The sequence below is a fragment of the Colias philodice genome, chromosome 2, assembly GCF_061535455.1.
Source record: "Colias philodice isolate Cphi_HAF_F1 chromosome 2, ilColPhil1 Martin Lab GWU primary, whole genome shotgun sequence".
Taxonomy (NCBI): Eukaryota; Metazoa; Arthropoda; class Insecta; order Lepidoptera; family Pieridae; genus Colias; species Colias philodice.
The window spans coordinates 2,894,902-2,919,426 of NC_143087.1; the positions used below are offsets into that span (position 1 = coordinate 2,894,902).

Here is a 24,525-nt window from a genome sequence, read left to right on the forward strand (position 1 = left end):
GACGTCGCTACAATTTTGTGTCAATAAACCTTTTTTCTTTTTAAATACCAGAGACGTTACTCTAATAATCGAAATCTGACATCTAGAATCGAATGCATTGATTACTTGGGAATAAAAATCATCAAATTATTGACATGTGTTTCAAGTTCGATTGACAAATGTTTCAAGTCCGTATCGATTAATTCACTTTAATCGATGTTTTTAAGCAGGTTACCACCCGAAGATAAAATTGATAGACGTCAAATGTTGCCTATTAAATTGGCTCGACAATAATATTAATATTATGACGTCAAGTATCTGTCAAATTTGAATTTATAGTTTGTAAATTCGCCCCAATCGCCATTGGCATTTGGCTGTCAGTGACGCTGTCAGTGTCGCGTGAGGTGGTTGTGTTTATCGTTAGCGCGACTAGCGCAATAAAATCGTAAATAAAAATGAATATTTCCAAGTTTAATAACTGAAAAGTATAATCAAAAGCGTCACACAAACAGTGAATATTATATCGTAATTATATACCCATTTTAGCGGCTGTCCCACTTAAAGAACGTAAACTGTGATTTACGAAAGAAAGTTTTTTTACTTATCGTGTTTCGTGTCTAATGGCGAAAGATGCGTGTCTCAAACGGGAATTTAGTGTTGTTTGTGAGCATAATATTTTGCGTGGACGGTCTCAGTAACGAAGTGACGGGTGAACATTCTCTGGAGTTGACACAGTCCCTGAACCTCGCGCGGCAGGAGTTGATACAGGAGATATGCAACCGATTTCCGTTCAGGTTTACGCTCAACGACTTGCCACCAAGTCAGTTGGAGCATATTTTGATAGACGATCAACACAAGCTTCTATACTGCTATGTGCCTAAGGTGAGGTGGTCAAGGTGAACTAGTATATTCGAATTAGCGTCTGTATTTTCATAACTTAGTGTGTTGATTAATGAGCATTGTAATATCCCACATGCAAATTGTTTAAACTTCGATTTTATATCATTTAAACTTAAATGAACTTATTTGCATAAAATATTGAATGAACTAAAATTTTAACTAATTAAGTGCTATATTTTTTAATAATCATTAATTGTATTTAATGAACTATTAACATCTGTAGAGTAGTGTTTTTGTTGTTTAATTTACAACCTTTTTTTAAATATTTTTTTTTTTAAGTTCGGTAATCTCATACTTAGTTTTTTTTATTCACACACATTCAGGTAGCATGCACAAATTGGAAGAGAATCCTAATGATATTGGGTGGCAAATGGAACGATACAGATGTACTAGCTATTCCTGGAAACTTAGCACACAGCGCCGGAATGTTCCGGAATCTCAGTTCAGCTTCAAAGGAAGAGCGGGACCATATGTTGGAGAATTATCATAAGATGATTATTGTTCGGAATCCATTTGAGAGATTGTTATCTGCGTATAGAAATAAATTGGAGGGAGATACACCGAGCGCTAAGTATTTTCAGGTAAGAAGGTAGAGCTTTTATTCTAAAAATACAGGTAACTAATATACTGAAATGAAATGAAATGAAATGAAATAAATTTATTTGTCCATTATATGATTTACAATTAATGTACGACAGTGGGTCCCAAACTATATACTTATTTTATTCTTTAAAATAAACTATGAAAAACAGTTGCATTAGAAGTCCTTAATTATTTTTAAGTATAAAAATTCCCGCATGGGATTTTTATTAGAGAAGCCACCATACCATACATTTATTTTTAAGACAAATAACATTTTCAGTCTGAGTTTTTGTAACAGTAGGAAAAATATCCGTCAAAACTTAATTAACAAATGATATGTATTTTATAAATATCATTGAATTCATTATATTACACTGACCTTGTTTTTGGTTGCTTCAATCAACAATAATTATACTTGATAATGTCTGACATTTATTAGCTGTTGAAAAAATCTATTTATGCTGCCAATATCAATCGCATGAGATTGCTGTTACAATAACAATGTTTATCATTAAAAATGTATTTCAATGTATATGACTCTACTACTGAAATAAGATTATATTTTAGTTAAAAATATTTAAGTTGTTATTCAAAAGCTGAATCGTTTTATAAGGATACCTAAATAATGCTTAAGGAATTCAGCAATCATTTATTTTTTTTTAGTCTTAGAAATTTGAGCATATTCTATAATCATAATTATTTTAAAATCACATGCCAATCAAAGCTTAACAGTTTTTTTGTAAGACAGCATTAACATTATTTTAGTCAAGGAAATACTATCATAATGGATCATGTATAATTAATTAGTATGCATAATTATTATAAGTATGTACAATGTACATATTATTATAAGATAAATATTGAATTTACAAATGCTCCTTGTTCTTCAGAATTATTATCTAGCTGAATGTCCATATACTAATGTTATATAATACTTACTTACTTACTATTGGTTTTAATTGCCACTTTTATACATATTATTAACAAAAATACCACAGGCAACTAAATATATTAAACAAAATATTCCATATGTACATATTTAAAGAAGTATAATTATAAGTTTATAATTTATATCCCTTAAAAATGTGTTGTTAGAATACACAATCATTGATTTACTTACTGACTTAGGTATTTTTATATCATACGAGCTTTCCGCCCGCGGCTTCGCCCGCTTTGTCTAAAACATAATAAATTATATACTAAAACCTTTCCCTTGAATCACTCTATAATTAAAAAAAACCGCATCAAAATCCGTTGCGTAGTTTTAAAGATTTAACCATACATAGGGACATAGAGACAGAGAAAACGACTTTGTTTTATACTATGTAGTGAAGTATCACCAATCACCCAAATTTACAAACACAATTAATAAAGACATATTGACTATACAAACATATACTTCACTTCAATTATAGTCCTTTGTAATAGAAGTACCCAAAAACAAATATGTTCAACGCATAAATAAATATGTTTATAAATCGTAATTTAATACACGCATACTGGTTCTAAGGTATCGTCACGATTCACTTCGCCAATAAATACGTTTATTACTATTTATCGCATCAATAAATCATTCAGCATTTATTTTTATTATCCTTACTACACCGTTTAAAAATAAGAAACTGCTCTATTTCGACTAACTTTGAATGCATACATTTTATCATATTACTTTACCTAAGTAGATATTGACATGAAAATGGTTTGTAATGTCCGTAATCTGTATCGGTAGTCTTCTCAATTTGCTATGTTCTCTCTTTTTACTATGTATGCCAAAAAAGAGTCTACAAAAGGAGTCTGGTTGCAAAAAAAGGATTGAAAAAAAAACGAAACATGTTTGAATTTGAAAAAAGAACAACCCAACATACCTAAAAAAGAAATAATCATTTGCAACCAGGATCGTGTCGGCAAGCGCATCATCAAAGCGTACCGAGAGAACCCTAGCAACGAGTCGCTCGAACACGGGCATGACGTCACATTCCGGGAATTTGCGCTATTCCTCACCAACAAGTCTGGTGATTTAGCTGATGTGGTGAACAATGAACATTGGCAGCCCATCACCAATCTATGTCACCCGTGCCTTATCAAGTACACTTTAGTTGGTAAGTAAATAGACGTATACATATTTATATTGTAAAGAATTAATGATGAAAAGTTCGTTTGTTTATTTAATATATTTATGTTGTAAAGATGGAAGAGCTTGGTTGGTTTAACGCTATGATTTTAGGAACTGACGTAGTAACTATTACATATTTTTTGTACGGGTTTGAATTGTACGATTATTTTGTGCCTAAAACATAACCAATAGGAGGGGAGCAGTAATTAAAAATGTTGCAAAAGCAGGAGCAAATCCTTATGCGGATGATACCGTGAGGCACAACTATTATTGGTTAAACAGCATTTAAGTGTTATTGCTGTGTGTGTATGAATGCGTCTTTGTTTTAATAAGAGTCGGTTTTCTTATGAACTAAATGAAAATTAATAATTCTATTACACCGTATGATTACTAAATAATAAGTACATTAGTCGTGCAAATAATGGTCTTATCGCTAAGTAGAGATCTTTACTGTATAGGCATTAATTAATGAAATAATGCAATTAAAAATGTGAATGGGAAAAATGTATTTAATAGGCTCGTAATGTGTACCTTAAATTAAAATAATTATAAATAAAACAATAGGCTTGATTAAGTGTGTTTCTTAAAGTTGCACGATAGGAAAATGTTTCTACTTTCGCAATATGTATAAAATGAATGGAAAATGTCTGGAATTAATAATAATAATCAGATATGCAGCCTAAGTATGCAATAAATGGGCGTTGCTAACAAAAATCTTAAATATGATTAGTTTTTACGATTCTCTCATGGTCCTAGAACAAATTCGTCACAAGTAGCTAGAAGAGCTTTTATATCAATCCATTATGAATATTTAATAAAATATTAACTACAACTTCCACGTACGTGCACATAAATATTTAATACATAAATCTATACTAAATTACTAATATTATAAAGCTGAAGAGTTTGTTTGTTTGTTTGTTTGAACGCGCTAATCTCGGGAACTACTGGTCCGATTTGAAAAATTCTTTCGGTGTTAGATAGCCCATTTATCGAGGAAGGTTATAGGCTATAATTATATCATCACGCTACGACCAACAGGAGTGGAGCCACGGGGGTGAAACCGCGCGGAGCAGCTAGTATTAAATATCCTAAAGCACGTTTTGTCGAAGTTGATTGAAAAAACATAATGAGAAGAGTTTAAATTGATGTTATTTTTAGAAGCAAAGCGGATACAAGCTGTCTGGTTTTGTAAGATGAACAAATGCCGCATGCGGACTATAAATTATTAAAAGACTGTTTTTACAAAAAAAGGTATATTTCCTAGTAAGAACCTATTGGTTTGAGGTAGAGGTTTTGCAGATTTTTATAACAAGGTATCCTTCTGTCCAAGGATTTTATTGACAAAAAATTTTATCTAAATCTAAAATCTTTCGAATTTGTGTGAGTAATCATAATAAACGAAAGAATTAAGTATAAATTCAAGGAAATTTCTCGACCTTATCGCGCGCTATATCCGTAAACCGATTTTTGAATTAGTGAATAAAATGTGTTAAGACATCTAAGATGGTTAGTATTCATAACAAATGGAAATAATATTGCATTTTTTTTAATTTAATTGAACAAAGGTAAAATAATTAGGTAATTCAAGCGACAGATAATTATGACGTGTTTAATAAATTAATTACATATTTACAGTATTTATAAATATTGATTCTAAGTTAGTTACGTGGTAACTATTTATAATTTATGAAAGTTGTATATTTGCACAAGATTCTATTTAATGCATCTAGCGGTATCCTATAGTCTGGTGCCGTTATCATAAAATAGTTATTTGATGGTAACAACAATTTTTAAAGAAAATTCAACATTTTAAGTTCTTTATATAGAAATACTGCGTAGTGAATTAGTTAACTAATTACTTTTCAATATTCAACATGAAACAAAATTTATCACAAAAAATGGTTATGACATTGAACTTACATGTACTTACTTACGTAATTTATTTGATAATCTTCATACTGCTATGAGGTCAAAATCTTAATGTTTGATAATTATATAGGTTACTTATGTAGGGCATGTGTTGATTATTTTATAGAAGTTGTAACAATAAACCGTGATCCAAATACAACAACAATTGGCTTCTATTACACAATTTACTACAAAATAATAACTTACCTACATTCGACCCATATGCAAATTCTTTGTGAATGAATCACAGTATCTCTACATACTAGAACAGTTTCTAGATCGGTTCAGTAAATTTATGTCTATTGTTTGAAGTAGTTTACATAAAATAAAATGAGCTGATAAAATCCGCATCCGTTGATTTAGTTGACTATAATAGTCGTTTTAACCGACTTTGAAAAATTATATCTACTAAAAAAATGTAGAAAAATTAAGCAACGAATTGAGAACCTTCCGTCGTTATGGTAACATAGGTTAAAAAAAGGGTTCAGTGCTTTTTGTAAATTACACGAAAATAAATAGCCGGTTGCATCTACAAAGTATTCCCACGATCATTGTTCTAATTTACGAAATTTTAATTAAATATCCTAGCACACCTTTTTGCTGAAACTCTGTAAATTAGGACAAAAACATAAGTTTTAATTAGTCCAGCACTATAATAATAAACGCAACTGCATATAGAATAAGAATCACAGTATAGGTGTACAAAAACTGAAATTATAGACTTTATTACATAGAGAATAAGAATCAAAACAATATAAAGTATCTCGTTATATTAATTAACCCAAATGCTAACAATGGACGGATTCTCTTGAGGTCATAATATGAGGCTCTTGGATATAAAGCAGACTGAGATGCTATCAGATGCACAATGACAATGCTCTGAAGTGAATGGGAAAGTATTGGCCTTCATTTGTGTTGGATTTTTACTATTTTGGAGTTAGTAGAAAATGATAGAGCTCAACCATACCGTAGTGATAGAGTTACCATAGCAGGGTTAAGGTTACCTTTTGTTGTTCAATTTTATACGTGAACCTTTTAATATATGTATAAGTAAATATGGGCGGATATAATATAACCTTTCGCGCTCAAACCTAATGAAAAAATTGATCTAAAATTTGGTAAATTTAGATTTGAAGTAGGTACTTGAAAAAAGTGCCATGAAAATTAACTCGGCCGCGGCGTAGGTAGGAAAGAACTCTCCAAGAGGATATCCATATAGATCTCTCGGAGATATTTTTTTATATCGTATAATTAATTTATGTTTGAACTAATAAATTCTAATAAAAAATCTATAAGTAGGTATAAAATTCGCATAAAATCAACCACAACAATTACTACTCATTTGATACAGTAATTTAGCGTAATTAACACATCAAATGTATGTTTATATTTAATCGAGACATTTATTTATATAACCTCTTGTTCGTGTACGTAACTGCAATAATTATCTCACGATATAAAGGGATTCAATTCGATTAGGTACATGAACTGTGAGGAATCAAACGGTGTTTGTATTATGTAATGGCTGGGTGAAGGCCAATGTCGGAATGGTTATGCTGTTGGTCTTATAGAAGTTATGTGAGTGGTTCTTGTATTGATCTTCAGTACATTAATAATGTGGTTGTATTTAATGGATTATTGATGTTTTTGAACGGTCATTAGCTGCGGGAATAGCGTTTTTTTAATGTTACTTGAAATTCTATTAATAGCATTATAAACAGTTCTTTAAAAAACTCAGTTTTAAGCTATTGCATAGCTTCTATCGCGGGCCTTGAGCGCGGGCACCGAATCCAGAAATTCCGTAACGAAAAAACCTCACGCTCCCCACTCTGACTGGCGCGGAGGTGTGGCTTGAAGGCATAGCATGCAATAGCTTTACCGCGGCAGTCCCCGAGTGCCACACGTCTTTTTTCCTTATGAATAATTCCTAGAATCGATAAAATATAACTTATCACAGTACAATGAGCTTACGGTATTTACCTATTTATTTTATACTAGCGGTCCGCCCCGGCTTCGCCCGTGGTACATATTTCGCAATAAAAGGTAGCCTATGTTCTTTCTCAGGGTCTAAAGATTATCTGTGCCAAATTTCATCAAAATCGGTCCAGTAGTTTATGCGTGAAAACCATACATAAGTACATACAAACATACATACATACAAACCTTTCCTCTTTATAATATTAGTATAGATAACAGAGCTTTCAGCCTGTTAATATAAATATGTACATTACTTAAGGTACCTACTATGCGTTATTGCTTAAACTACGTAACCTAACCAGATACAATAATTAATTATGCAATTTTATGTAAACGTCTTACGCATCTCTATTTTTTACGGAAGTTCGTTTATCACAATAGTTTGAACGTCACAATATGTTTTTGTCACATAGGTACACGTACGTTGTAACGCGTTATTTCCGAAAAATAGGTGTGTTTTGCGTCACCCCATAATGTCGTCATATTATTTGTCAGCTTATAGTTATTCTCGATAACCACTTATTGCTACGATAAGCGTAATCTAAAACTCTTAACGCGTTCCGAAAACTTTAAATAGGTAGATAGGCAATATATTACCCATTATAAGGCTATAACCGATAAACATAATGATATTATGAAATGGAATGTTTCTTTTTATATGTTTAAAAATTACAAATAAAAAAAAATCTAATGTTTCAATGTTGTATGTATTAAATCCCACATTAACGACCCAGTACTCAGATTTTAACTAAATCGTTTCTCATAAATGGACTGAAGCTAAAGTTATATAGGTAAGAGTTAAATACAATATTTTAATTTTAATATGATGTGCTAAAAATCTTATTATCTTATATATATATAAAAATGAATCGCAAAATGTGTTGGTAAGCGCATAACTCAAGAACGGCTGAACCGATTTCGATAATTCTTTTTTTATTATATTCCTTGAAGTACGAGGATGGTTTTTATGTAGAGAAAACGTAAATATGTACCACGGGCGAAGCCGGGGCGGACCGCTAGTTAAATATAAAATGTTAAAAATACCAATTAAGTCCTTGTAAATATTTGTCTCATCTCTATCCATAGATCAGTCTCGATCACGTATAACGACATTTTCCATGCAACCTTGAGATACAGGAAGAGATTTATATTCAAAAACCATATAGACGTATAAAAAATTAAATATAGAATAATTATAATAAATTATTATTAGTATTTGTGTGGTTATATTTTTGCATAATGATTAATGTGCGGTTTTGATTGAAAATTATCTTATTTCATGATTTTACTTACAGATTTTTTTGGGTTTCCTTTTTCTATTAATTAGAGCATAATATAATTAAATGCACATTTTCCTTTAATACACAGCACCGGGGAATTCTCAAGTATTTATTATTAACTTGCTATCTTTACAGGTCAGTCGGTTCATGATGTGAAATTATCAATTTTTATCACATTGGGTAATTTAGTAATTTACGCAGAGTAGGTATTGATAAAACCCAAACATATAGAAATCTGTCAATGTTTTTATCCTTATATTTTTCCAGTTATATACAAATTGGGCTTGAAATATATATTTTGCTTTGAAATGTGGTTTTTGGAAAAGACATTTAGGTCGAAGCAACTTTATTTTTCAGGGTCATGATGTGGCTATGGATATCTACGTAAATAAGTAGATAAAACTTGTTCAATAACAATTTTCTAACCTTCTCTTTGTAGAAAAAATAAGCAGATACAAAGAATTCAAAAATTCAATTCCTATCATGATAATATCTTTTTGAATTTATGTATTTTATTAAAAACAATAACGTTAACTCGATGTGAACAAACAATTCAAACGAGACCTAAATTCATGTCATAATTTATGTACCTATTCACGAGTTATGGTAAAAATAAAATTTATTACAAGCAAGTTTCCTCTAGATATGCAGAGAAAGCGGATGTAGCATTTTTATTGTCTGTCAGTTGATATTCCCGTTTTAGCGAAGAATTCATGTCTTTTGTTTATGTATCTTACAACAAGATCATTTGTTACTTTACTAGATCCGACTTAAGTCTCCATATTTATTCTCTTAACACGTCGTTTAAATTGCAAAAGTATTAAAATATTTAAATAATATCGTGCTAAGACGATAAAATTTTCCAAAATTATGTAGTTTTCCAGATAAATAAATGTTTCAATCAATTTTGTAGACCTAAGACAAAAATTCTATTCGTTCAAATGTTCAAAACATATAAAATTAAACATAATAACAGCAACATACTTCTGATGAATTTATGACTGCGTATGCTGCCTTCTGCCATGGTACCTTCTGCGTGCGAATATTATTTTACATAGAGAGATGTCATAGTCAAGCTTCACAGTTTCATATTAATACCTATCTAAAACCAAAGTTCAGACGACAAATATTATTAAATGCAAATTGATATTGTTGACCTTGCTTATGTTATATCACAATTCACAAGTAACTTTAACCGAAGTTAGTAAAAAATCAAAACTCGTTTGTTTTTATAATGTACGATGGCGAGACAGCATCTCGATGTAATAAATCAATGATGTCAACAACGAGATTTAACGACTCGTAGGTATATAAAATATACATATTGTATATGTGGCATATGGAAATATTTTAGAGTTAATTTTTTTAGCTGGTTATTAACCGCCTGCTAAGAGGTAATTTTGTAGTTAAGCATGTATACTGTAATGAACCTATGTATTCAAATACCTGAAGTGTGATAAGCTCTAACGTTTTTCGTGTGTCCACATATTTCAATTTTCAATTGGTTTTTTTATGCGTCCATATGGGAGAATAATCATTATATTTTATTAAAAAAAGTTATAAAACTACGATAATAATACAATAATAATTTTACAACAGTAGAAGTGGAATTGAGTTGTTCAACAATTTGGCCAGCTTAGCAGATTATGATCAGCCAGCCAGTTTAGTACATTATAATGAGCATGATTGATGCTGATGATTATTATTTATTATGATGTCGCAGAATGTGGCTTCTTGACAATTTATAACTGTTAACAATTCTTTCATAATACAACAATATAAATTAATAGATGTTATCATTCCTAAACATTACTAAACGCTAAATGAAATCTTGTCTATAAGTTGACCTCAATAAGTTCCCTCCCCAGTGAACCTCTTCAGGTTTTATATCAAACAAAAGCTTATCAATAAATTATGTTCATATAATTGACAGTTTTCAATAGCAGAGCGCCTTGAACCGCGGTTGTTCTGAGATGTGCGAGATAAACACAGCTTGTGGTAAATAGCTTGGAACAGATTGTGTGGTATTAGTTGTATTACGATCGAAAGGGTGGTCTAAAGTCTAAACGGTTATGATTTAATTTTGTACTAGAGAAGGACCGCGTTCCAAATTCCGATCGCTTTGATTGGGATTTTTGAAAAATAATCAGTGTTTTAACAAAAAATATATTTTTTAATTCATATGGTCCATTGAAAAGTTACATTTGGGGTTGCATTTTTTAGAGGACGCAATTTTATTTTTTTGATGTGTAGGGGTGGTCAGTGTGAAGCTATCACCAAGTTTGTGGGGTCGCCACCCTTGTCCCACGGCCGCCATCTTGAAAATAGCGGTTGATATGGTTTTTACGATATATCTCTTATACTATTTATTTGATAAAAAAAATTTGTTTAAATTATTTGTTGCAAATTAAATACTCTACAACTTTGATCCTGCAATTTTCTGTCGTAGAACTATAAATAAAAAAGTTATAAGCGAAAATGTTCATAAATTAGAGATATTTATATTTCTCAATAAAACTTTTTTTTATAATTTTACGTAGAAATGATATTTGACCATTTTTGTAGATTGTTTTTCGAGGAACAACTTTTATATACAACATTTTTTCATTAATTAAATAGCTAAGGTTTTACAGCGCTCCGAAGTGAGTACTAATTTCCAGTACTCTGAACTATACAGTATACTTATATTATGTGTGTACTAATAATAATTTGTCATCAGTAATGTTTTTTTTTTGTTATTATAATATTTTTAATAATAAATTTTGCAATATCACTAATAATTAATTATTGAATCTTTTCCCCACCACCCAGGAGGTAGAGTTTGGAAGCGCGACTTTTTTTACGTCGAAAAGCAGGTCTGAAATGTTCTGCAGTGTGCTTCTATTGTTCTGGAGTATGAGAAAAGAGCCAATAGCCAATATATGTATAGTTAAGAGTACTAAAAAATAGTACTCACTTCAGAGCGCTGTAAAACCTTAGTTATTGACGTTATGAAAAAATGTTGTACATAAAAGTTGCTCCTCGAAAAACAATCTACAAAAATGGTCTGATATCATTTCTTCGTAAAATGATAAAAAAAAGTTTTATTGAAAAATATAAATGGCTCTAATTTCTGAACATTTTCGCTTATAACTTTTTTATTTATAGTTCTACGACTAAAAGTTACTACACCAAAGTTGTAGAGAATTTAATTTGCAACAAATAATGTTAACGATATTTTTTTATCAGTTAAATAGTTTAAGAGATATATCGTAAATACCATTTAAACCGCTATTTTCAAGATGGCGGCCGTGGGACAAGGGTGGCGACCCCACAAACTTGGTTTTAGCTTCACACTGACCCCCCTACACATCAAAAAAACAAAATTGCGTCCTCTAAAAAATGCAAGGTTAGGGCTAAAAAATGTAACATTTCAATGGATCAATAGGATTACACAAAACTTCTAGTCAGGTTTGGAACAATTGGTTTGGCATCGAATCAACCTCATTACAAACGCCAGCTTTAAATAAACTATCAGAAAAATCAATAATAAGTTTTTTATCCTTTAAAGTTATGACTTATGAGGTACCCAGCTAACATAGAATAAGATAGGTTCAGTAGAATTGAGAGCCTCATTTTTTTAGTCGGTTAAAAAGTAGGCCAAGTTACTTTTGTAATTGATTAAAAGTTAATAAGGATCAATAAAGTGTATTTAAGCTTAGGTATAGCATTAATAGCACATTAAAAAAGTAAGATAAGATAAAATGCATTGGAAGAAAATTATTATTATGACTCAGTTGCTATCAAAGTTAAAACAATTGCGGCTGTGGAAGCGACAGTGCATGCAAGCAATAATAATTAAAATATTCTTATCGATTGTGGATTGTTTATTAAATTCTGATTTCTCTTAATGCCGTTACTCATAACAATTCTTTTGTGATATTGAAAAAATTGAATTTATTTAAACACGAATTAATAAAGTAGAGTGCAATGTCGTTTATCTGTAGTGAAGTTTGTATTACTGTTTATTCAATTTATTGAAATTAATAAAACTTATTTCCTAATAACACCAATATTGTAATAAGTAAAACTATTGCATTATCGTATCTTGTTTATCTGCGCTTATCTCTAAAACCACTCCGCTCTTGGTGTCATTTCGTACGTTTTGGTCCATAAGTAGCATAAATTTTATTCAAATTGGATTTAAATTTATGATTACGAAAGTCAGTTTATGAATCACATCTATTCTGATGCGATATAGCTCTTCAAACCACATTTTACAATACAATACAATACAAAAAAGATTTATTGCAACCAAACAACACAATGATATGAATGAAACGAAAATTAATTCCATTAGAATTATAAAAATACACAAATCCAAAAGTCAGTAGAACATTGACTATCACATCCTTTCCCATGCTTATAGTTCATGAAACTACATTTTTTACTAACTTCTCATATTTCAACCATGTGAACTAGCAACATATCATATAAGAGATGGTATCGTATTATGAATTAGTATGCATTAACCAACACGACACTACAACCTATAGTATAATATTCTGTGTATAGTGAGGTATGCAGTTCTCTAGGTCCGGTTCCCGTATAAGCCGCTATATTACCTGGAATCGACCCTCTGACCTAGATTTCTATTTATTATATGCAAGAGTTACACAGTTGAAGAAACTAAAGTGTGTATTTAGTGTTTATGACACAAATTGTAGTAAAACAAGCTTCGTCTTGATGTGGATTGGATTTATGGTAATGCTGGTATGTATAGCAAAGGGGTCATTGACTTTTTCTTAACGTTCCCAGTCTTTTTCTTTATTACCATCGTCAATCCTTTCTACCCCAATGAAATTAAGCTTCCATCCTATATTAATTTGGTGGTCGTTTACAATCAGGTGATCACCTGGTTCTCACCATCAACATGGTCTCTTTTGGTCGCGCTTCTTAATAAGATGAAAGAAGGCCTACAATTTGTTAAAGATCCCTTCTTATTGAACATGTTTAAGAATTTCACTTATTTTCAATGTCAATGCTAAAATGCAAAATAAACGTGTAAATCAATCAATTAAGTCTAAAATCTTAAAATAATGAGCTACCTTGTCTTGTTATGTACATGCTGCGTTAATAAATGATTACAATTAATTTCTTCGTAATCCAGTTATTTTCTAATGGAGTTTATGTACGCATTGTGTGTAATTAAAATCCTCATGGAAGCGTATAAAGTATAATAAAAATGAAAATTGTGAGATTACAGTATGATAACTGCATCTGCACATAATCTCTGTTCTTAATTGAATTTGGACTTTAATTTTAATTATACAGACTAACGTTAGTTGTCAAACTACAAAATATTCGCTAAATTGATGTTAAATAAATCTTCAACCTCTTTACAATCTTTTTACATAATAAATAATGCTGATACGTCGTAATTACTATATATTACATTAATAAATAATCAATACGTAATTTTCTTGCCTGACAGACACTAGAGTTAGACAAAAAATAGGTATGTTTCGAATGGCATCCTTATTAATACAAAAATGGATACTAAACTATACAAAAGTACTAAGAATTGTGAAACAAAGGTTCATGAATTCGTTGTTTTTGTCGGATGTCGTTTGATAATTGCTATATCAAACACGAACATTAAATTAAAGTGTCGTTACTGCGCCTTGTGACGTCACCTTAAATAATAAGATAGTTACCACTTGACATAAAAAGCTTTGGATGTGACGCACGTTCTAATTGCATTGTAGAAAATAATTTTGGAAAATCCAAAAGTGCACGCCTCATAATTTTTTTTTAATAATTATTTATTAATTATTATTTTTGTTTATTTAATAACAATTAAACCACATCGAATCAGACCCTGAAAAATGAAAGGGTTCTATTCCTGAGCATACTCAAGCATAAGAGAAAAAAATAATTTGGAAAATCCAAAAGTGCACGCCTCATAATTTTTTTTTAATAAATATTTATTAATTATTATTTTTGTTTATTTAATAACAATTAAACCACATCGAATCAGACCCTGAAAAATGAAAGGGTTCTATTCCTGAGCATACTCAAGCGTAAGAGAAAAAAAAAGACTCGATTAGTAAAGTATTTCGGTCGCTATCGTGTTAACAAGAAAAAGGATCCGCACATACAGACACACGGACGTCCAAGACAGAACTTTTTTAAACTGTTTTTAACTAGTTTAAATAACAAAAATGACATCAAAAATATCATGAACGTTAAAAATAGTGTTTTTTCTTAATATGTGTGTGTATGTATTATCTTACAAGTGCAATGTATGATACATAAAGACATTTTAAGTTTGAAAAATCAGATGTTTTGCGCGAAGTGACAGTAGTACCACAGTATTACCATTATTTCCTACAGTAGTGCGACGAATGTACTTGTGCAGAGAAACGGAGGGGAACTGGCGGGGGTCGGGCGACGCGGGCCGCGTAAAGCAAACACGCTTAGTTTGCTTTACCTAGCGCGAAAGGATGTCGCAGTCGTATTTTTTGTGTAATAATTTTATTATACATAGGTACTTACATATTCTATTATGGCGCGCACAAACTGTTCGGTTTACGGATGTAAATCTACATTGAAATCCCAGAAGGAAACAATATTTCAGAAAGATTGTATTAATTGTATCTGTTGAATTAAAATCAAAGCTATGTATATATGTTGTCCTCATTATTTTCTAATCAGATTGTACATCCCAATGCGAATGCATTACTTAGTTAAATGTTATAATATACAATTAAGAACATCCAAAAATAAAGTGTCCACGTAAATAATATTTAACAGTGCAATATCTGTAATTATACAGGGTGTAATCGTTAAGTGTGCACAAGCGATTATTCCGTAACTATTGCAGATATCAAAAAACTTTAAACTGATATCGAAAGTACTTAACCTAATGAGTAAAATGGCCATAATAAATTTTTAAAAATAAAACGAGAAATAACCAAAAATGTTACATTAAACGCTCCCATACAATTTATTTCCCATACATTTTGTATTCATAGTAGATTTTCGAAGTGACGTCCTTATTGTGCAATACAATGAGGAGGTCTATTTACAGTTTCTAAATGAACTTCCCTCCAAATTTGCGAAGTAATTAAAGCAGAAAACCAAAAAAACAAAAAAAAAGCTAAAATCTTTCATATTAAATGTATAGGTTGATCCAAAAGTAATGATAATTGGGTATTTCCTGTGCACATAAAAATATAAAATAAATGTTTTATGCTTGCTCATGTAATCACTAAGTTATCACAAAAAAATTATACCTACAGGCCACGTTTCCAAGTATTAACATTAATTTTAATGTGAACAGTGCGAGCCAGAATGTTTCCCGACGAAAAGAAGAAACAACGATTCGACATTTAGAGGGTGAATTTCTAAATTTTTAATGAGATCAGGATAATTTTTTGTCACGATTTGTGACCATGGGCGTTACCTGGGTTCACCATGTTTATGCTGAAACCAAGAAACAATCAATGGCCTGGATGCGAGCTTCCAAAGTGACGGTGAAGATTTTCAAAGTGAAAATTAGTGGGATAGATTAAAGCCGTAGTTTTTTGGGACGCTGAAGAAATGTGGAATATTTTAAGAAGGTAGCCACTACTACACAGGGCTCTTACTACACAGACCAAATTAAAAGATTGCGGGTAGGTTAGTAAGAAAAAGAGACATGGCAAACTTCGGTCTTGAATGTTGGTTCACCAAGACAACGCACCAGATCACAAAGCGTCAGTTGCGATGGCTGCCAATCAAAAATCGGCATTGAAAATGCTTGAACACCCACCCTGTTTGTAAGATCTAGCTCCTAGTTAATCTTCTCTCTTCTCTCTTACCTCGGCACAAGAAACACCGTCGATATAAGAAATTTTAAGACGACAGCGAAGTGATGGCCGATTTTGAGGGGTTTTTGTAGATGAAGTCAAAGTTTTTTTTTTCTAAGTTAAGGAAAAAAAATATCGAAGTATTTATCTAGTTAGAAGACTATCTAGAGAAATACATAATTATTTTAACTGTAATGACCTTGTTTAATATTGATTATCATTACTTTTGGATCAACCCATGTACATGGGATATTCATATTTCATACTAAATGTATGGGAGGGCTTAAAGTTAATTTTTTAGATATATCTCGTATTATTTTTAAAAATTTATTATGGCCATTTTACTCATTAGGTTAAGTACTTTCGATATCAGTTTAAAGTTTTTTGATATCTGTAATAGTTACGGAATAATCGCCTGTGCACACTTAACGATTACACCCTGTATATTTATGAACAAATAATTACATCAGATTTAATAATCGCAATTATTTTGAATGTACATATGAATAAAGATTTCATCATAATATTAATAATCACAATTGTTTTATTTCCCATTTGTTGCAACCCTAGCGTATTTTCGTGTGGCAGCGTCATTACCTACGCTGGCGGCGGCATCGCGCGACATCAAAGGCGATTCCTTACTGTAGGAAATAATGGTAATACTGTGGTAGTACCCACCTCAACGCTTCGCTTATGAGGCGTGCAAAAGACTCGATTAGTAAAGTATTTCGGTCGCTATCGTGTTAACAAGAAAATCCTCCGCACATACAGACACACGGACGTCCAAGACAGAACTTTTTTAAACTGTTTTTTAACTAGTTTAAATAACAAAAATGACATCAAAAATATCATGAATGTCAAAAATAGTGTTTTTTCTTAATATGTGTGTGTATGTATTATCTTACAAGTGCAATGTATGATACATAAAGACATTTTAAGTTTGAAAAATCAGATGTTTTGCACGAAGTGACAGTAGTACCCACCTCAACGCTTCGCTTATGAGGCGTGCAATATTCTTTTGAAACAAGTCAACTCACAAAATACTTTAATTCAAAGTATGGAAAAAATATAATTTCCTAACTTGTTTTTCGTGGGATTATTCTTATTTTATCTCTATGATATTATTAGAAATATCAAATATGTAAAACGACTCAACAGATCCACTATTAATAAAACTTAAATGTATATAATCGATTATCGATATTATCGATTGCATAATTTTTGCTTGTTGTTGCTCTTATGCAAAAACTGAAACTTATATGCGGACATACAATATTGTTTAGAATAAAATAATTTATTAATAACTGACTATTATCAGAATAAAATAAGAATTATTAATCACTCAGTATGCAATAAAATCACTTCCCGCTGTCTGTCTGTCCTTATGTATGCTTAAAACTACACACCAGAGTTAGACGCGGATTTATAGTAGACTAGCGACCCGCCCCGGCTTCGCACGGGTGCAATGCTGATACTAAATACACTACAGAAAAACTGTGAACGTTGTATATAAAAACATAGCGGCCCGCTCCGGCTTCGCACGGGTATTTAAAATAGATAGCCGGGCGGCCGCGGCCGGCTGGTACCGCGACCGCCGCAAACGCTACGTCCCGCAATTTTTAAATCTGTAATATCTTCGAAAATATTCACTTAAATCATACGGTGTAAAGGGCCATATAGATCTATATTAAATGAACAATGTATTCAAGGTATTTAATTGGTTAAGGATTAATGCTGTATTGGTTAAAATCGCATCGAAAATTAGCCATTATTTGTCGTAAAAAGTAAATGACAAAAAAAAGTTATTGTGGGTTATCCATAAGAGATAGACATGTACCATCGCGGACTTTTCTGTTGACCTTTTCAATGTGTATAATACTTAGTACATTATTTTGATAAAACTCGTAGGGTTCAGCCTGCGTTTGCAATGTAAGCGGAAAAAATGTAATTTTTTTACGACATCACATTAGAAACCTCAAAAATAACAGTACTTCTCCACTATTTAATGGATATTATTATACATATAAACCTTCCTCTTGAATCACTCTATCTATTAAAAAAAACCGCATCAAAAGCCGTTGCGTAGTTTCAAAGATTTAAGCGTACAAAGGGACATAGGGACATAGGGACAGGGAAAGCGACTTTGTTTTATACTATGTAGTGATAGAGACTAGATTGGTTCTCGAGAAAATTTCAGACAAAGCGGACGAAGCTGCGGGCGGGAAGCTAGTACGCTACAAATTCAGTGATAACTAGCATACTGCATAGTTCCTATAAAGAGAATTAAAAACTACAAATTTAAAGGCCAAATTTATCGATAAAAAATTACGCTGAACTTTGATACTTAACCAAATATAATATGTTACTAGTGGTCCGCCCCGGCTTCGCCCGTGGTACCTACATGTTTAAACTATCCTATCTCTCAAGTTGGATCGAACTGCACATGGTGTGCGAATTTTATTATAATCGGTTTAGGAGTCCATTGAGGACAAACATTGTGACACGAGATTTATATATATATTAAGATGTTATCGATATAAAATGATGAGTTAGTTATATTTAAATATTAGCAGCATTAATAACCTTATTGAATATTGATAGTCAACTTGATAGTAGCAAGTGTTAATAATGTATAATATGAATAAATTCGATTCTTGATTGACTGGTTATATTGTTCAAGTCATGATATTATCGCCTGTCGGAAATATCAGACACTGTACTGTGTTATCTTTTATTCACGGTTTAAGGGGGCGCATAAAGCAAAATAACCAATCTTCTATTAGATGATACGTGTAATATGCAAGACCAAATCTAAAAAATAAAATATATATCAAACTAGATGATATGTTCAACGATTCTGTTTAATCAAAAACATAAAATATTAAAATTTACTCGATGAAAAAAAATCACCAAGTTAGCTCTAATTTTCACACTTTTACGTTTTCTACTTGACATGGTAATACTTATTATGATTTTTTTTCATAAACAATTATATTAAAACATTTGCAAGATATTTGTCAGAGCATTTTGTGTAATTACTTTTAGTTTTGGTTTTATCTGCGATAAACCACTTTTGGCGCTCTTTTTTTCTCGAGATAAACGTCTGATTTTGTCACGATAAAAGTGGTTTATCGCAGATAAAACCAAAACTAAAAGTAATTACACAAAATGCTCTGACAAATATCTTGCAAATGTTTTAATATAATTGTTTATGAAAAAAAAAATCATAATAAGTATTACCATGTCAAGTAGAAAACGTAAAAGTGTGAAAATTAGAGCTAACTTGGTGATTTTTTTTTATCGAGTAAATTTTAATATTTTATGTTTTTGATTAAACAGAATCGTTGAACATATCATCTAGTTTGATATATATTTTATTTTTTAGATTTGGTCTTGCATATTACACGTATCATCTAATAGAAGATTGGTTATTTTGCTTTATGCGCCCCCTTAAGACTTACCTTTTTTAACTCGGATATTATAAATATTTTTTTATAGTACATATTTGAATTTTTGAAATTTTGAAATAACTAGAATTAAGCATTTTGTATAGTTCTGTTATGTGTTTCTTTTGCATTCATATTGTAATGGAAGATGATGACACTTTTTTTATTAAAGATCTGACTAGATATTTAATTTCATAAGTAATTAATAATTAGCAAACAAGTTTTCCTTTAAGTTTCACGCAAATATGGGCAACATAATGTCAAATTTGTGTTCGCCTTCGTACAATTTGGAGGTTTATTGTATGCACTTTAGTAAATAACGGTCGGGTCTTGAACTCGCGACCTATTGTCGTAACGTGCCGTGAGGCGAGGTAACTGCAACTAACTTTAAGTATCTTGGAAATAATATTATATCTTTAAGTTTTATGAATCTTTTTAAAAATAGCTGTGCCCCTTTCCTGTTGGTATTAGCGTGATGATATTATATCCTATAGCCACAGTATTACAATATTTAGATATTGTAATACTGTGGTATACCTAGCCTTCCTCGATAAATGGGCTATCTAACACCGAAAGAATTTTTCAAATCGGACTGGTCGTTCTTGAGATTAGCGCGTTCAAACAAACAAACTCTTCAGCTTTATAATATTAGTATAGATAAGAAGAGATTTGTATGTAAGAATGTGTGTCACGTATAAAAAAAATATTGAATCAGTTTTAAAGGAATTTTTTAATTTCGTCCGAAAACGGGAAATGAGCTAGTCAGGTTAATTTAATAATATGGAATATTTGCGATAACTGTTATTTCTGGCAATTCGCATTAAGAGCGGTGACGTAAGATTAGGTAAATCTGCTGGTAGAGCTGGTAGAGTGTGTAGGTTTAATATAAGAAATTCAGCAAAAATGTAATTTATACCGATTACTTCAGTAAAATCCATACTAATATTATAAATACGAAAGTAACTCTGTCTTTCTGTCTGTTTGGTATGGAGATATTTTGATACCCGAGAAAGGACATAGGCTACCTTTTATTGCGAAATATGTACCACGGGCGAAGCCGGGGCGGACGTCTAGTGCTATATAAATAATTAATAAATATAACCATTCCCTTAGAATAGAGCCGTTAACTTAAATAATTTTTTTAAATAGTCTATAGACATTGAAGAATGTAAAGAGATCATTTTTTTAGTTACAACTTTTTTGAACAATATGTTCTGTAGGTTTTAGGTTTGTAGGTCCCATTTATCTCAAGATGATATTTTTACAATAGTATAATATTGTTCATAACACGTTGAATTTTACAACCAAGCTCTTCTAACTTTACTATCATCGATCAATAAAAAAGCACATATAATATTCCATCAGCCCCCGGAATCACAGACACAATAGAAAATCTATTGTGTCGTGGCCCGATCGGGCCGCTCGGTGGTCAATGGGATATTCTGCACTTATCTATAATTATTATTAAGTTATTTTTTCAGTTCTATCTATTGTTATATTTGTGAATACTCATTTCAAATAATGTACACCTCTGCTGTCATGTTTTGGAAGCTTTCACAAGCCACCATTGTAATATAGCCTTTATTTCCAGGTAAATACGAAACACTATTAGACGACTCCTTACTAGCCCTGCACACGATCAACGCCTCCAACATAGTACAGTTCCCGCGACTTGCACATACTTCGGGCACTGCGCAGAAACTACGCTCTTATTTCTCACAATTGGAACTACCCTTAATACGAAGGTTGTATAAACTATACAAATATGATTATAGAATCTTTAATTACGATCTAGATAATATTGTTGGTTTTGATCTGGGTTGATTTTGGGTGTTATTGTTAAGGGAGTGAACACACGACTATAGAAATTAAATTATGTAAGGTAGGGAACACACTGCTCTATTTTATACAAAATATTATAAGTAATACATTCCCCAGTGGTAATGGGTAATTTTTGCTGCAACTATTTCCCAATAACATTTTAAATGTCTATTTTTCTAGGAACTTTTAGAATTGATAAAAACAGCTTCATTATTTGAAGTAAAATATAATTAATTATTTTCGTATGATTGTACCGTAATATTGAAATATGAGATATATGCAACATTTTGATGGTTATTTTAAATGTGCATACTATAATTTTAATATTTTATATAGTCAAGCACAAGTGAGATTCCTTTCGTGATAGACACACAGATGGTTATATTTTATATAAATATTAATCTTAAAACGTTTAATATAACTATATATAAATTAAATTCGAATGAAATTTTTCAAAAGCCAACTGAATTACTGATTCTAATATTATCTTCTCTTTGGACAGTGTATCGTAATTATAAAGAATTATCAAATGATATCTTTAAATATATTTCAGTAGTACGATTGTCGAATTTAATTCAGCAATCTGTATATTATAGATGAAATATCTAATCTTTCGCGATATTTTTATGTAATTTTATAACAATGATGCTACTTCAGTTCCACACAATTTTATCATTTAATTGTTGTTTTATTAATTGATAAATTGGTTAGTTTGTTTTAAAAATATTCCTTTAACTCTAGGGATATTAAAAAGTTTACGACCCATTCTCAAAACTACCAAATACACAAAAAAATCATAAGAATCGGTCGAGCTGTTTCGAATGAGTTTGGTTAGAAATACGAGAATTTTGTGTATGTATTATATATGTATATGTATTATAATTACGAAGAATCTCTGTGTATATTATAAGGTGTAAAATATTTGTGTGTTTACTTCCAAACAATTGTTTAAATCGAATGAGTGCATTATATAAAATTGTACATTGTGATTATATATAATTAATGTAGGTATGTACATTGTATGTACAATTATTGTAATAATTGTAATAAATAAAACCAAGTACAGTGATCTGTTGTACCTAAGTAGATTAATGAAATTACCTTGTTATAAGTGTATGCAATAAATTGTTGAATATGTTTTGGTGTTTTCTTCGTTTCTAATCCTTCCTTTATATTGTGATTATTAAATGTGAGATGGAAAAATTGGGCAAATTATAAATAATTTACTATTTTGTTAAAATGGGATTAAATTATGACATCCTACATGAAATCTCTACTAGGTATATAAAAATAAGTCGGGTTTTCCTTCCTGACGCTATAACTCCAGAACGCACGAACCGATTTCCACGGTTTTGAAAATTCGGGAAAAATTTCAACAGAAAAGCGGGAAAAAATGAAATGTTACATAAAACGGAGCCATCTGGTGGCGAATAGGAGTTCGCCGGGTTTGGTAGTAGATAATAATTATTGTTTTTATAAATTCAAGTTCAATATTTTAATCCATACTAATATTATAAATGCGAAAGTAACTCTGTCTGTCTGTCTGTTTCTCAATCACGCCTAAACTACTGAACCAATTTGCATTAAATTTGGTATGGAGATATTTTGATAACCGAGAAAGGACATAGGCTACTTTTTTTTGCGAAATATGTACCACGGGCGAAGCCGGGGCGGACCGCTAGTGTTAAATAATTGCTCTACATGGTCATGTATAGCAATTATGCTTAAAATTATAATTATATAATTAATTACGTAATAGTGAAAATGATTATGTCAGCTTTCCAAATAAGCAACAATGCAACAACAGATTTATAAATTTATTTAGTCATCATCATAATTATGAACAAAAATTTAAATGCATTTGATTAACCTGCTTAAATTTTTATCAGCATTATGTGTGATTTTTATTAGTAGACGAAATGATTTTCACAGAGGTTATAATATAATCTATATCTATCCAATATTAAATTATTAACATACTCCGATAAATAAAAATAAATTTAAAAGTCTGAATCGTAACAGCTGTTTCTAAGCTTGCTTTTAAGAAAACACTGAGAGAAAACATGTAGAGAACCAAAAGGAATTAACTTATATAGAAATCTTTTAGTTTTCATAGCATCTAATTTTGAAACTATTTGCAATTTTCAGCAAACCAGTCACGTATGTTGAAATTTTACGACTACAGTAGGTATCCTAAAAATAGATTTATTTTGCAAATATCGGTAATGATGCAAATCTCGCATAGGCAAGTTTATAAATACTGAAATATAGCATTTTCCCCTGCGATTGGTTCTGCTTAGACTGCTTGTCAATTTTGTGATTCCAGCCATAGGTATGTCAGTTTTGCATAATATATTGTATTGCATCATTGAATCAATTCGATGTGAATTTTATAAGGAATTTAATATTGACATATCAATATTAAATATTTTTTCGTAAGAAAAAAAATTTCGAATGATGTATGGAGATAACATAAATTGCCATATTTTGCTTTTGTTTGAATACAAATTGTTAACATGCACTATCTCGATGACATGCACAGTTATCGATCTTATTTCAAGTTTCATTGCAAATTACACAAAATTCATTAAAGAAGCAGAATTTTTTATTATCTATATGTATTAGGTACCTAATTATCAACTATTATCGCCTAAAAACATTTTATGGAGAAGACTGGTTGCATA

At 30.9% G+C, this 24,525-nt stretch overlaps 1 protein-coding gene across 1 annotated transcript; it reads left to right on the forward strand.

The window, feature by feature from the left end:
• Positions 1-362: 362 nt before the first annotated feature.
• Positions 363-22,978, forward strand: LOC149490221 (carbohydrate sulfotransferase 11). The gene is made up of 4 exons (XM_089701240.1): positions 363-861; positions 1,203-1,460; positions 3,356-3,560; positions 21,612-22,978. The coding sequence occupies exons 1-4, from the start codon at positions 610-612 to the stop codon at positions 21,842-21,844; spliced, it is 948 nt and encodes a 315-aa protein (XP_089557366.1). The 5' UTR covers positions 363-609; the 3' UTR covers positions 21,845-22,978.
• Positions 22,979-24,525: the final 1,547 nt, after the last annotated feature.

Excerpts from the sequence above, each read along its gene's own strand:
- LOC149490221 (XM_089701240.1), top strand. The coding sequence starts at position 610 with ATGCGTGTCTCAAACGGGAATTTAGTGTTGTTTGTGAGCATAATATTT. Across the intron at positions 862-1,202 it reads TATACTGCTATGTGCCTAAG|GTAGCATGCACAAATTGGAA; the intron begins GTGAGGTGGTCA and ends ACACACATTCAG. Across the intron at positions 1,461-3,355 it reads CGAGCGCTAAGTATTTTCAG|GATCGTGTCGGCAAGCGCAT; the intron begins GTAAGAAGGTAG and ends ATTTGCAACCAG.